This window comes from Cherax quadricarinatus, chromosome 1 (genome assembly GCF_038502225.1).
Source record: "Cherax quadricarinatus isolate ZL_2023a chromosome 1, ASM3850222v1, whole genome shotgun sequence".
NCBI classification, from domain to species: domain Eukaryota; kingdom Metazoa; phylum Arthropoda; class Malacostraca; order Decapoda; family Parastacidae; genus Cherax; species Cherax quadricarinatus.
This window is the reverse complement of record NC_091292.1, coordinates 39827134-39842941: the sequence shown is the minus strand read 5'-3', so window position 1 is coordinate 39842941 and position 15808 is coordinate 39827134. Positions and strand designations below refer to the sequence as shown.

General features: G+C 43.7%; 1 protein-coding gene across 1 annotated transcript; it reads right to left on the bottom strand.

The window, feature by feature from the left end:
• Positions 1–4629, bottom strand: LOC138851713 (uncharacterized). The gene is made up of 2 exons (XM_070081145.1): positions 2996–4629; positions 1–75 (listed from the first exon to the last, which is right to left on the bottom strand). Exon 1 carries the CDS (start codon positions 4559–4561, stop codon positions 3281–3283), a length of 1281 nt encoding a protein of 426 aa, XP_069937246.1. The 5' UTR covers positions 4562–4629; the 3' UTR covers positions 1–75; positions 2996–3280.
• Positions 4630–15808: the final 11179 nt, after the last annotated feature.

The following is a 15808-nucleotide window of genomic DNA, read 5'->3' as shown; positions in this document are numbered from 1 at the left end:
TCCGATTTCAATTATTTTTTACTGTAAATTAAGAAGGTGGTCCGAAGTGTATACTAGAAGTTCCATGAAGTTTTCCTAAAAATAAGAAGAGAAAATACAATAACTATTTTTGATATGGCAACGCCTTAGTAAAATTTGTGCCAAATTGTTAATAAGTAAGTTTATTCAGGTAAAAGGACACAAGTGCAACTAATGTGACATTTTATTGTGGCAACGTTTCGCTCTCCAGGAAATTTGTCATGCCGTTAAGAAAATAACGTCTGCATGAAATGTCTATTATATTGCGGCTTGACAAAGCTCCTGGAGAGCGAAATGTTGCCACAATGTCACATTAGTTGTACTTGTGTCCTTTTACCAAACATACTGTCAGAAATTCTACCTACAAGTTTATTCAGATACAGGTACACATAAATACAGTTGCATAAATTATCATACATAGCAGCATATGTATAGATTACCTAGGATAACCCAAAAAACTCGGACAAAGGACAGTATTTACATTGGGGTTAATGTTAATGTTTAGGAAGTTGTGGTCGACTTTACGTGAACAAGAAAAGGCTAAAGATGTACTGTACAGTGGCAATTGAACGACATATCATTATATATTGTATCCACAAAAATTCTTAATTTTCTATTTATTTTTTAATAAATATAACATGAACGGTAAATGCTATTATAAATTCCGGCAATGGATTTGTAAAATCATGATTCCTGAATAATGTGTGTAAAACTCGTTATTCATAAATAATGAAAATTGGACTAATTGGAGAGTAACTTTTAAGAAAAACAATGTTATTTATAGCCAAAAAAAAGTCATTATTGGCCCTGCAACAATATCGACATGTAGTCTACGAACAAACTTCAAACAAGGTGCTCTACAAGATGAACAAACTTCAAACAAGGTGCTCTACAAGACGAACAAACTTCAAACAAGGTGCTCTACAAGACGAACAAACTTCAAACAAGGTGCTCTACAAGACGAACAAACTTCAAACAAGGTGCTCTACAAGACGAACAAACTTCAAACAAGGTGCTCTACAAGACGAACAAACTTCAAACACGGTGCTCTACAAAACGAACAAACTTCAAACAAGGTGCTCTACAAGATGAACAAACTTCAAACATGATACTCTACAAGACGAACAAACATCAAACAAGGTGCTCTACAAGACGAACAAACTTCAAACAAGGTGCTCTACAAGACGAACAAACTTCAAACAAGGTGCTCTACAAGACGAACAAACTTCAAACAAGGTGCTCTACAAGACGAACAAACTTCAAACAAGGTGCTCTACAAGACGAACAAACTTCAAACAAGGTGACTCACGAAATCGTAATGACACGATTGCAAACAAACCATACACCGGCTGGGATTGAACCCGCGGTCAGAGTCTCAAAACTCCAGCCCGTCGCGTTAGCCACTAGACCAGCTAGCCACAATAAGATTCGTCCAACTAGGTATATTTCTACACCATAGGAAGGTTAGCACAGGCACCACTGTGACCACGAATCTTATTGTGGCTAGCTGGTCTAGTGGCTAACGCGATGGGCTGGAGTTTTGAGACTCTCTGACCGCGGGTTCAATCCCAGCCGGGGTATGGTTTGTTAGCAATCATGTCATTACGATTTCGTGAGTCATGTTGACGGCAGTGAAGGGACTTGAGCTAGAGTTCGTCACGGCCACGCTAGCTGGAGATTCGTCTGTAAAAACTTGCATTTGTGGTCACAGTGGTGCCTGTGCTAACCTTCCTATGGTGTAGAAATATACCTAGTTGGACGAATCTTATTGTGGCTAGCTGGTCTAGTGGCTAACGCGACGGGCTGGAGTTTTGAGACTCTGACCGCGGGTTCAATCCCAGCTGGGGTATGGTTTTTTCAAACAAGATGCTCTACAAGACGAACAAACTTCAAACAAGGTGCTCTACAAGATGAACAAACTTCAAACACGGTGCTCTACAAGACGAACAAACTTCAAACAAGGTGCTCTACAAGACGAAGAAACTTCAAACAAGGTGCTCTACAAGATGAACAAACTTCAAACACGGTGCTCTACAAGACGAACAAACTTCAAACAAGGTGCTCTACAAGACGAACAAACTCCAAACATGGTGCTCTACAAGACGAACAAACTTCAAACAAGGTGCTCTACAAGACGAACAAACTTCAAACATGATACTCTACAAGACGAACAAACTTCAAACAAGGTGCTCTACAAGACGAACAAACTCCAAACATGGTGCTCTACAAGACGAACAAACTCCAAACACGGTGCTCTACAAGACGAACAAACTTCAAACACGGTGCTCTACAAGACAAACAAACTTCAAACATGATACTCTACAAGACGAACAAACTTCAAACACGGTGCTCTACAAGACGAACAAACTTCAAACATGATACTCTACAAGACGAACAACTTCAAACACGGTGCTCTACAAGACGAACAAACTTCAAACATGATACTCCACAAGACGAACAAACTTCAAACACGGTGCTCTACAAGACGAACAAACTTCAAACATGATACTCTACAAGACGAACAAACTTCAAACATGGTGCTCTACAAGACGAACAAACTTCAAACATGGTGCTCTACAAGACGAACAAACTTCAAACATGGTGCTCTACAAGATGAACAAACTTCAAACATGGTGCTCTACAAGACGAACAAACTTCAAACATGGTGCTCTACAAGACGAACAAACTTCAAACAAGGTGCTCTACAAGACGAACAAACTTCAAACATGGTGCTCTACAAGACGAACAAACTTCAAACATGGTGCTCTACAAGACGAACAAACTTCAAACATGGTGCTCTACAAGACGAACAAACTTCAAACAAGGTGCTCTACAAGACGAACAAACTTCAAACATGGTGCTCTACAAGACGAACAAACTTCAAACATGGTGCATACAAGGCGAACAAATATTATTGATATATTTATAATATTACGTCATATTAATCCGTCATGCACAACACAAAATAATTACTTACTATTTCCAAATGCGTTGAAAAAGAGTAAACTTCAGTTAGTGAGCAACAGCGACATATGAAGTGTCCTTCACTTTCCTTTTCTCTAGCATTTTTTGATACTACCATTTTCATTTGGCGTTTTGCCTATATTTTCATATGCACTTAGTACACTTACGTGGTTCGTCCAAAGTTTCTTGACATTTATCTACTGCCTTCTTAATAATGTTTTCTGTATATTATCTGAATGTGTCAGGAACCATGGAACGTGATCTGTCTGAATTACTGCGGGAGAAGCTGCTGTAAACATTACCTTGCAGAAACACTCATACATTTACTTGGATTTGAGTGGGATTCAGGACCAAACATTACATCACACTTCCTACACTTCACTGTCACAGATGTTTTCAGGTGATGGGTTGTAAAGTTTACTTTCACCTTTCTCAAACACAGAGGACAATTACGCATTATAACCTGTTCTAAACCTTCCTTGCTTATTCTTATTTGTTCATCATCGTCACATTCCAATGACTTCGTTATATGATGCGACGCTCGTTTCTTTGCAGCGCTCACAGATGATATTCCTGATGCGGATGACATTGTTGAACGTGATGGATTACTGTCAGGTTCAAGACTAGATATATACGTGTCCATGAGAAATTCCAACAATGAGTCATCGTCATCGTCACTAGACGAGTCAAGAACTAGAGGAACAGACTTGTCAGATGTGGCAAGAGATGTAGAAAGAGATGTGGCAAGAGATGTGGCAAGAGATGTGGAAAGAGATGTGGTAAGAGATGTGGCAAGAGATGTGGAAAGAGATGTGGCAAGAGATGTGGAAAGAGATGTGGTAAGAGGTGTGGCAAGAGATGTAGAAAGAGATGTGGCAAGAGATGTGGAAAGAGATGTGGTAAGAGATGTGGCAAGAGATGTGGTAAGAGATGTGGTAAAAGATGTGGCAAGAGACGTGGCAAGAGACGTGGTTAAAGATGTGGAAAGAGATGTGGTAGATGTGGTAAGAGTTGTAGATGTGGCAAGAGATTTGGCAAGAGCTGTGGAAAGAGATGAGGCAAGAGATGCGGTAAGAGATGTGGCAAGAGATGCGGTAAGAGATGTGAAAAGAGATGTAGTAAGAGTTGTGGCAGATGTGGCAAGAGACGTGGTAGATGTGGCAAGAGATGTGGCAGATGCGACAAATGTGGCAGGAGATGCGGTAGGAGATATGGCAGATGTAACAACAGATGTGGCAGATGCGGCAGATGTGGCAGGAGATGCGGCAGATGTGGCAGGAGATGCGGTAGGAGATATGACAGATGCGACAAATGTGGCAGGAGATGCGGTAGGAGATATGGCAGATGCGACAAATGTGGCAGGAGATGCGGTAGGAGATATGGCAGATGTAACAACAGATGTGGCAGGAGACGCTGTAACACATGTGGTATCAGCTTGAGTGTGGCGAGTCACAGCTCCTTCCTCACTCTCTCCATGATAAAACACCGATTTTCCACTAATTCTCCGCCTATTAGTTTCCGGCATTGTTCTTATGTGTGACTTCTTCTCTTCAGATAATCCCTTCTTCACTGGTGGCATGATTTGGGCTTAAAATAATCCAAAAATCAACAAAAAAAGCGATGAGCTACACCTTCCCTCATCGAGACTTTATTGGTAACTGGCAGCACACACGCCCGGCAGTGGCTGGTGAAGATGCCATATTATAAACATCGACATAATATTAACACTAATACAAATGCTTCCCGACCTCAGTTCTATGTGACTTATGTCCATCCACTCATATGGCCGAATAAAAATACATTGTAAACCAGAAAAATAAAAAATATATGTACATAAAAAGAGAAATTACCCTTTGTCATACGTCCGCCAGCGCTAGCGGCTGAGCGATAGATATGATAAAATAGAAAATAAAGTATGATAAATATACTTGCTGTACTGTGTTTGTTAAAATAATAAAAAGACTGCGAAAGTAAAAGATGTTGAAATAAGGAGTAACAAGAAAACTGACAGGCCTAGCTTAGGCTTCATTTCATATAGGATTTTTATTTATTCTCAGGCATGCTAATGACTGTCTTTGTGCTTAACAATATTTTATAACATTGTATACTATGGAAAAAAAATAGAAAATCGAATTTGAGTAAGGAACATCAGTTTGTGAGTAATAAAACTTAAGATAATAAAGCAGGTCAATAAAAAAGAGATAATCATGACATAAATTTACTAGGTTAAATGAATACTTTTGGCTGGTGGGTAACACTCATCACACTCACACTCACACACACACTCACACACACACACACACACACACACACACACACACACACACACACACACACACACACACACACACACACACACACACACACACCACACATACACATTAACCCCACACACACACACACCACACACACCACACACACACACACACCACACACACACACCACACACACACACACACACACACACACACACACACACACACACACACACACACACACACACCACACACACACACACCACACACACACACACACACACACACACACACACACACACACACACACACACACACACACACACCACACACACACACACTACACATACCCCACACACACACACACCACACACACCACACACACACCACACACACACACCACACACACACACACCACACACACACACCACACACACACACACCACACACACACACACCACACATACACACCCCACACACACACATACACCACACACACCACACACACACACACACACTACACATACACACTCCACACACACACACACACACCACACACACCACACACACACACACCACACACACACACACACCACACACACACACACTACACATACCCCACACACACACACACCACACACACACACCACACACACACACACACCACACACACACACACCACACACACACACGCACACACACACGCACATACACACACACACACACACCCCCACACACCCTCCACCACTTGACACAAACACTTGACACAAACACGTACCCCCCCTTCCCTAACCACATCTCCCCCTTCCCTAACCACCTCACCTTAGCCACCTACCCCTCCCCCAAACCACCTAACCCCTCCCCAAACCGTCTAACCCCCCCCAACTATCTCCCTCCCTCCAATAACCATCCTCCCCCTCCCCCAAAACCATCCATCCCCTCTCTCCCCCAAACCATCTAACCCCCTCCCCCAACTATCTCTACCCCTCCAATAACCATCCTCCCCCTCCCCCACAACCATCCATCCCCTCTCCTAACCATCTATTCCCCTCCCCCTAACCAGGATGAGGACAAGGGGCTCCAAGGACGAATCTGGGAGGGAGGAATGGGAGGTAGAGCTCAAAAAAAGGGAGGAAGACTGGGGAAGGAGACTAGATGAGCTGGAAAGGAAGATGGAAGAGAGGTTAGCAGCAGAATGCAGAAGGTGGAAGCAACAGGCCACAGCAGCAGAAATCAAGATAGTGACATTAGAAGAGGAGCTGAGACATCTGAAACAGCACAGAGACAAAGATATTACAGAAGTAGCATCGGCAATGGCTACATCAAACACAGTCAACAGGTCTGAAGGAAGCATGGAAACTAAACTGTATGCAGAGGTCCTGTCAAACCCACATGGGGCCAAAACAAAGACAGGGAGCACACTAGGACAGAATGAGAGGTTGGAAGACATTGAAGGAACTAGGATATGTGCAAGGACCTTATCAGATACCTGTGGGGGCCAGGAGCAGGTGAGCAGGAAGGATAAACCAAGAAGCATAGGGGCCATAACTAGGGAAGGGACTGAAGGAAGGAACACTCCATGGGAAGGAACTAAAACACATCAGAGGATGCAATGGGAGTCACAGTGGGAGGTGGAAAGGGAAAGATCCGTGTTTGTCTATGGGCTAAACGAAGCTAAAGGGGAAACTTATGATGAAAGAAAGCAGGAGAAAAAAGCGATTGAAGATATCATGAAGGTGATAGGCGAGGGGGACATGACCCAGGTGGCAAATTTTCGGAGAATTGGGTGATTCACAAAGAAAAGGAATCGGCCTCTCAAAGTAATTTTCAAGGCAGAATCAACCCGACCCATGATCCTGCAGGAGAAAGCACGGCTGAGAGGCAAACAGGAGTTCCGGAGTGTGTACCTCGATCGAGACAGAACACAGGACGAAAGAAAGACAATGAAAGAGAGAGTTCAAAAACGAAAGGAGAAATGGGAGGAAATGAAAAAGGAGAGCAGAATAACCCAGGATCAAATGGAAAGACAAGCACACCCCCCAGAAACACCTGCAGAAGGACTCCAGCCACGACACCCCCAAGGCAACTGAACAATCCAAACTAACCATCACACACCGATCCCTCTGTTTCCACCCCCCGCACCACAGTTACAGTATTAGAACAGAAGTTGAAGGTTTGGTACACAAATAAGAACATAAGAACATAAGAACGAAGGAACACTGCAGAAGGCCTACTGGCCCATGCGAGGCAGGTCCAAGTCTCCTACCGGCTTAAACCAATGCACCCAACCTAGTCAGGTTAGGTCACATTGACTTAAGGGAGGAACACGGCAACCAACCTGGTAGCACAAGCTATCAGGTCCAACTCACACCCACCCACATCCACTCATGTATTTATCCAGCCTATTTTTAAAGCTACACAACGTTCTGGCCTCTATAACTGTACTCGGGAGTTTGTTCCACTCATCCACAACTCTATTACCAAACCAGTACTTTCCTATATCCTTCCTGAATCTGAATTTTTCCAACTTAAAACCATTGCTGCGAGTCCTGTCTAGGCTAGATATTTTCAGCACACTATTTACATCCCCTTTATTTATTCCTGTCTTCCATTTATACACCTCAATCATATCCCCCCTAATTCTACGTCTTTCTAGAGAGTGCAGATTCAGGGCCTTTAGTCTATCCTCATAGGGAAGGTTTCTGATACATGGGATCAACTTTGTCATCCTCCTTTGTACATTTTCCAGAGAATTTATATCCATCCTGTAATACGGTGACCAAAACTGTGCAGCATAATCTAAATGAGGCCTAACCAAGGATGTATAGAGTTGAAGAACAACCTGAGGACTCCTATTATTTATGCTTCTTGATATGAAGCCAAGGATTCTATTAGCTTTATTGCGAACACTTATGCACTGTTGTCTTGGTTTCAGATTACTGCTAACCAGAACTCCTAAATCTTTTTCGCAATCCGTAATATTAAGATCTACATTATTTAGTTTATATGTGGCATGGTTATTGTCCTGTCCAACATTTAGAACTTTGCATTTGTCTATATTAAACTGCATCTGCCACTTCTCCGACCACTGCATCAGTCTATTCAAATCTTCCTGGAGTGCTCGAATGTCCTCGTCAGAATGAATTCGACGGCCTATTTTGGTGTCATCGGCAAACTTGCCGATGTCGCTCTTTATGCCCTCATCTATGTCATTTATGTAGATTGTGAACAGCAGGGGGCCCAACACTGACCCCTGTGGAACACCGCTCGTAACGCTTCCCCACTCTGATTTCTCCCCATTTATGCAAACTCTCTGCTGCCTATTTGTCAACCATGCCTCTATCCAGGAAAAAATTTCTCCTATTCCATGTGCTTTAATTTTCCTCAATAGTCTCTGATGTGGGACCCTGTCAAAAGCCTTACTGAAGTCCATATACACAATATCATATTCATTACCATGATCTACCTCCTCAAATACCTTAGTGAAAAAAGTTAATAAATTCGTAAGGCAGGAACGCCCCTTTGTAAAACCATGCTTATGCTTTTCAAGGTGGCTACGAACTGCCTCGGCAATTATTGATTCCATAAATTTTCCCACTATGGAGGTTAGGCTTATTGGTCTATAGTTCGAAGCTAAGGACCTGTCACCTATTTTGAAAATAGGTATCACATTTGCCATTTTCCACTTATCTGGCACCATGCCAGTTTGTAGTGATATGTTGAAAAGATTAGCCAAAGGTGTGCTAAGCTCCTCTTTACATTCCTTTAGAACCCTTGCATACAGTTCATCAGGGCCTGGGGATTTGTTAGGTTTTAATTTATCTATTTGCCTAAGGACCATGTCACTTGTGACCCTAATCGTGCACAGTTTATTATCGTCCTGTTCTGCATAATTTATCATTACTGGAATATCGTTGGTATCCTCCTGTGTAAAAACTGAGAGGAAGTATGTGCTAAAAATTCTACACATTTCCTTATCACTGTTAGTGAGCTGACCCGAGGAACTTTTGAGTGAGCCTATCTTGTCCCTGATCTTACTTCTGTATACCTGAAAGAATCCTTTTGGGTTAGTCTTCGATTCTCTTGCAACTTTAACCTCATAATCTCTTTTTGCTTTTCTAATTCCCTTTTTTATTTCTCTCTTTAACTGAATATATCGATTTCTTAATTGCCCCTCTCCTCTTTTGATTTGCCTATATATGCCTCTCTTTTGACCAATCAGATATTTTAATCTATTGTTCATCCATTTAGGATCATTTTTGTTTGATCTGATTTCCCTATTTGGAACATAATTTGACTGAGCAGCTAGAACTATGCCCTGGAAAGCATCATATCGGCAACCATCACCACCTACCTGACCCTTAGTCAGGTCATTCCAGTTCAGCCCACCTAAGTAATTTTTCAGTCCTATGAAATCAGCCAAGCGAAAGTCAGGGACGGAGACTTGATTGCCATTATTAGGGGAATTCCATGATATATTAAAACTGAGTGATTTGTGATCACTTTCCCCAAGCTCATCATTAACCTCAAGATTATTAATTAGTGTTTCCCAACTGGCAAGAACCAAGTCAAGGAGGTTATTTCCCCTAGTAGGCTCTGTCACAAACTGTTTTAAAAAAACAATCCTGGATCGTATCAAGAAAGTCACCTGACTCTAAATTTCCTGTCAAATTGCTCCAGTCAATCTGTCTAGAGTTGAAATCTCCCATTAGCACAACATTTTCGTATGTAGATGCCTTACGAATTTCGTCCCATAGAAGTTTACTGCACTCCCTATCAAGATTTGGGGCCCTGTAAATCACACCCAAAATTAGTTTTTCTCGGCCCTCGAGAAGCTGTAACCAAACAGATTCAGTGGCTGACGCTTCTAATTTAATATCTTGTCTAACACAACAATTTAAATTGTCTCTGACATACATCGCTACTCCACCACCTTTCCTGTTGACCCTGTCAGTGTGGAATAATTTATAGCCTTGTATGTGACATTCAGAGGGCATCTCTCTATCTTTCAGATTGAGCCAGGTCTCTGTTATAGCAATAATATCTATGTTTCCTGCACTTGCAATTAATCTTAGCTCATCTATCTTATTTCTTACACTCCTGCTATTAGTATAGTAAACCTTAAGGGAGCTAGTCCCTTGCTGCCCTCTGCTGTCCCCCTTTGTTTGCTGAACTGATCTATTGTCTTTATTTATAACTTCATGCTGAATGCCTTTTATACATTTACTGTTTCCAACCCTAGTGTTGCAACCTGCTTGTTTCCCACACACACCCATACCTCTATCTTCCATCAGTTTAAAATCATAGGCATTTCACCAATGGCCTTCTCAATCGAGTCTGCAAGTGCTACCAACCCTGCCCCAGAGAGATGTACCCCAACCCTTGCATACATATCATGTTTGCCATAAAAGTTATTCCAGTTGTCAATGAATGGGATTGCAAGTTCCTTGCAGTATCTGTCTAGCCAGCAATTTACACCAATTGCCCTAGACAACCATTCATTTCCTACTCCCCTTCTAGGCAAGATGCTACATATGATTGGGATCCCTCCCTTAGACTTAATGAAATCTATAGCTGACCTGTACTTATCTAGCAGCTCTTCTCTCCTACCCTTCCCAATATCATTTCCACCAGCACTGAGACAGATAATGGGCTTGTTCCCATTACCTGACATGATATTATCCAGCCTGTTGACTATGTCCCCAACACCAGCTCCAGGGAAGCACACTCTATCTCTCATCTTCTTATTCCTATTACAAAAAGCACGGTCAATATATCTTACCTGAGAGTCACCAACCACAAGAATGCGCTTACCTCCATTAGCAGGGGCAGTAGTACCCTTACCTTCACTGGCCACTGAAGTACATTCATCCTGAAGAACAGAGAAGCGATTTCCTACCTTCAGATCTTCACTCTTAACTTTCCTTACTCTGATGCACCTCCCATTACTGTGAACCACTCGCCACTTGTAGCAGGTGCTGGACTGCACCTCACTGCTGGTAGCCGTTGCTACCTCCCCAACTACAGCCTCCTCACAGCGAGAGACAGACTGCACCTCACTGCTAGAAGCCTCATTTCCCACAACTCCAGCCACCTCACACTCTCTCCCAGACCCACTGAGGTGGACCTTCAGCCTCCTAATCTCCTCCTGGAGAAGCAAGACCTCCTCCTTCAACTCTCCAACCTCAATTTTTAAAACATTGCAGAAGCAAGCCATGGCTTTGTAACCGTCCACGCTAATGCAGATGGATTAACGAATAAACATGAGGAATGGCAAGAAAGAATCAATGAAAAGTCCCCAGACATCATAGCAGTTACAGAAACAAAGCTCATGGAGACAATAACAGATGCAATCTTCCCACCAGGATACCAGATCATGAGGAAAGATAGAAGGGGCAGGGGGGGAGGTGGGGTTGCTCTGCTTGTAAAAAACAGATGGAAATTCGAGAAAATGGAAGGAATAGATGAGACGGGAGAAAGAGACTACATAGCAGGTACACTTCAGTCTGGGGAACACAAAGTGGTCATTGCAGTGATGTATAATCCACCACAGAACTGCAGGAGGCCAAGAGAGGAATATGAAGAGAGCAACAGAGCAATGGTGGACACACTTGCTGAGGTGGCAAAAAGAGCTCACTCCAGCAGAGCAAAGTTGCTGGTTATGGGTGATTTCAACCACAGGGAGATTGACTGGGAAAACCTGGAGCCACATGGGGGTCCCGAAACATGGAGAGCCAGGATGTTGGACGTGGTGCTGGAAAACCTCATGCACCAACATGTTAAGGACACTACCAGAGTGAGAGGGGAGGATGAACCAGCAAGATTGGACCTTGTGTTCACCCTGGGCAGCTCAGATATTGAGGACATCAAGTATGAGTGTCCTCTAGGAGCTAGCGACCACGTGGTTCTGTGCTTTGAATACATAGTAGAGCTGCAAGTGGAGAGAATAATAGGAGTTGAATGGGAAAAGCCTGACTATAAAAGAGGGGACTACATAGGGTTGAAGAACTTCCTGCGGGAGGTCCAGTGGGACAGAGAACTGGCAGGAAAGCCAGTAAATGAAATGATGGAATATGTAACAACAAAATGCAAGGAGGCAGTGGAAAGGTTTATTCCCAAGGGCAACAGTAACAACAGGAAGACCAGAACGAGCCCCTGGTTTACCCGACGGTGTAAGGAGGCAAAAACAAAGTGCAATAGAGAATGGAAAAAGTACAGAAGGCAGAGAACACACGAAAATAGGGAAATCAGTCGCAGAGCCAGGAATGAGTACGCACAGGTAAGGAGGGAGGCCCAGCGACAGTATGAAAATGACATAGCATCGAGAATCAAGACTGACCCAAAACTGTTGTATAGCCACATCAGGAGGAAGACAACAGTCAAAGACCAGGTGATCAGATTAAGGACAGAAGGTGGAGAACTCACAAGAAATGATCAGGAGGTATGTGAGGAGCTGAACAGGAGATTTAAGGAAGTTTTTACAGTAGAGACAGGAAGGGCTGTGGGAAGTCAGCACAGAAGGGAACATCAAGAGGGAATATACCAACAAGTGTTGGATGACATAAGAACAACTGAGGAGGAGGTGAAGAAGCTCTTAAGTGACCTTGACACCTCAAAGGCGCTGGGACCGGACAACATCTCCCCATGGGTCCTTAGAGAAGGAGCAGAGATGCTGTGCATGCCTCTAACCACAATCTTCAACACATCCCTTGAAACTGGGCAACTACCTGAGAAATGAAAGACAGCTAATGTAGTCCCCATATTTAAGAAAGGAAACAGAAACGAGGCACTAAACTACAGACCTGTGTCTCTGACATGTATTGTGTGCAAAGTCATGGAGAAGATTATCAGGAGGAGAGTGGTCGAACACCTGGAAAGGAACAAGATTATAAATGAAAACCAGCATGGGTTCATGGAAGGCAAATCTTGTATCACAAAGCTCTTGGAGTTTTATGACAAGGTAACAGAAGAGAGAGGGGTGGGTAGATTGCGTTTTCCTAGACTGCAGGAAGGCCTTTGACACAGTTCCCCACAAGAGATTAGTGCAGAAGCTGGAGGATCAGGCGCACGTAAAATGGAGGGCACTGCAATGGATAAGGGAATACCTGACAGGGAGGCAGCAACGAGTCATGGTACGTGAAGAGGTATCACAGTGGGCGCCTGTTACGAGCGGGGTCCCACAGGGGTCAGTTCTAGGACCAGTGCTATTTTTGATATATGTGAACGACATGATGGAAGGAATAGACTCTGAAGTGTCCCTGTTCGCAGATGACGTGAAGTTGATGAGAAAAATTAAATCGGACGAGAATGAGGCAGGACTGCAAAGAGACCTGGACAGGCTGGACATGTGGTCCAGCAACTGGCTTCTCGAATTCAATCCAGCCAAATGCAAAGTCATGAAGATTGGGGAGGGGCAAAGAAGACCGCAGACAGAGTATAGGCTAGGTGGACAAAGACTACAGACCTCACTCAGGGAGAAAGACCTTGGGGTGACCATAACACCGAGCACATCACCGGAGGCACACATCAACCAAATAACCGCTGCAGCATATGGGCGCCTGGCAAACCTGAGAATAGCGTTCCGATACCTTAATAAGGAATCGTTCAAGACACTGTACACTGTGTATGTTAGGCCCATACTGGAGTATGCAGCACCAGTCTGGAACCCACACCTGGTCAAGCACGTCAAGAAGTTAGAGAAAGTACAAAGGTTTGCAACAAGGCTAGTCCCAGAGCTCAAGGGAATGTCGTACGAGGAAAGGTTAAGGGAAATCGGACTGACGACACTGGAGGACAGAAGGGTCAGGGGAGACATGATAACGACATACAAGATACTGCGGGGAATAGGCAAGGTGGACAGAGATAGGATGTTCCAGAGAGGGGACACAGGGACAAGGGGTCACAACTGGAAGCTGAAGACTCAGACGAGTCACAGGGACGTTAGGGAGTATTTCTTCAGTCATAGAGTTGTCAGCAAGTGGAATAGCCTAGTAAGTGAAGTAGTGGAGGCAGGAACCATACATAGTTTTAAGAAGAGGTATGACAAAGCTCAGGAAGCAGAGAGAGAGAGGATCCAGTAGCGATCAGTGAAGAGGCGGGGCCAGGAGCTGAGTCTCGACCCCTGCAACCACAATTAGGTGAGTACAATTAGGTGAGTACACACACACACACACAAGTAGTGGAGGCAGGAACCATACATAGTTTTAAGAAGAGGTATGACAAAGCTCAGGAAGCAGAGAGAGAGAGGATCCAGTAGCGATCAGTGAAGAGGCGGGGCCAGGAGCTGTGACTCGACCCCTGCAACCACAAATAGGTGAATACACACACACACACATCTCCCCTCTGCCCGTCGCCTCCTCCTCTCCGGGGAGACAAAAACTGGGTGCATGTTTTGCTGTAGTATTTATGTTTACCTGGTCTTCCGGTGAGGCTCAGACAGTCAGACAGGAGCCAGACAGCCGCTAGACGGAGCTGCTGCAGAGGTACACATGAGTGTTTACACATGTAGAGCAACGCACATGTGCACTACCTCTAGTAACACAAGACGATAAGACCTGGACAAATACACATGTACATGTACCTTTAGTCTGATGGAAGGACCGGTGGATTGGTGGATGGACCGGTAGAGGGACTGGTGGATGGACTGGTGGAGGGACTGGTGGATGGACCGGTGGAGGGGCTGGTGGATGGCCCGGTGGAGGGACTGGTGGATGGATAATAATTAATAATAATTTCTACAAGTACACGACACAACTATTACAGACCTAGTTGACATCATTGACACTCTGTATAGAAAGTCCCTGGTTTTGCAGAGCATTTCAGGCAACTTAGGTTAATCTTGTTCCCCAGTATGCCACCCACACCAGTCGCCTAACACCCAGGTACCTTCATACTGCCAGGTGAACAGGGACAACAGGTGTAAGGAAACATGGTCAAAGTTTCAACCGTGCCAGGGATGATTTAAGAGTCGTGGAGTACGCATGTTGACACAGTGTTCTCTGGTGTTTTCACTGTGTTTATTCTACATTTCCTCCTGTGTGATTTTCATACACTGTGTATAAACAAGATTAAAAAGATGCGTCCTAAATTGAACAGGACGTAGAATAAGGAAGGCCTCTCACACTCTGTACAGTTTTTGATATACTTTATCAGTCGCATTTAAATAAAACTCGCTGCTAGAGGAGGTTTAAAGGAGAGCTTACTGTATTCCAGTGTACAAATTAGGTACCTGGTCTGAGTATTTTCCACTTGTAAGTTATGAACTATGTCTCTTGTCTCCGTTCCATACATTACATTCCAAATACTTTGAGATGGTCCTAATAATATAAGTGTTGTACTGATTATGTATGAATGTTTTCTAGTTGGAGTAACTCACTTGTGCTCTGAAGAACACCATCTTCTGTAGCATCTCTTCTTATGTAAGTCTAATAATTCCGAATAATTTTTCTCGTCTTAGCTACATTTGCCTTTGTCAGGATTTCTAAATATACCTGGAGTTTACCTGGAGAGAGTTCCGGGGGTCAACGCCCCCGCGGCCCGGTCTGTGACCAGGCCTCCTGGTGGATCAGAGC

Excerpts from the sequence above, each read along its gene's own strand:
- LOC138851713 (XM_070081145.1), bottom strand. The coding sequence starts at position 4,561 with ATGCCACCAGTGAAGAAGGGATTATCTGAAGAGAAGAAGTCACACATA.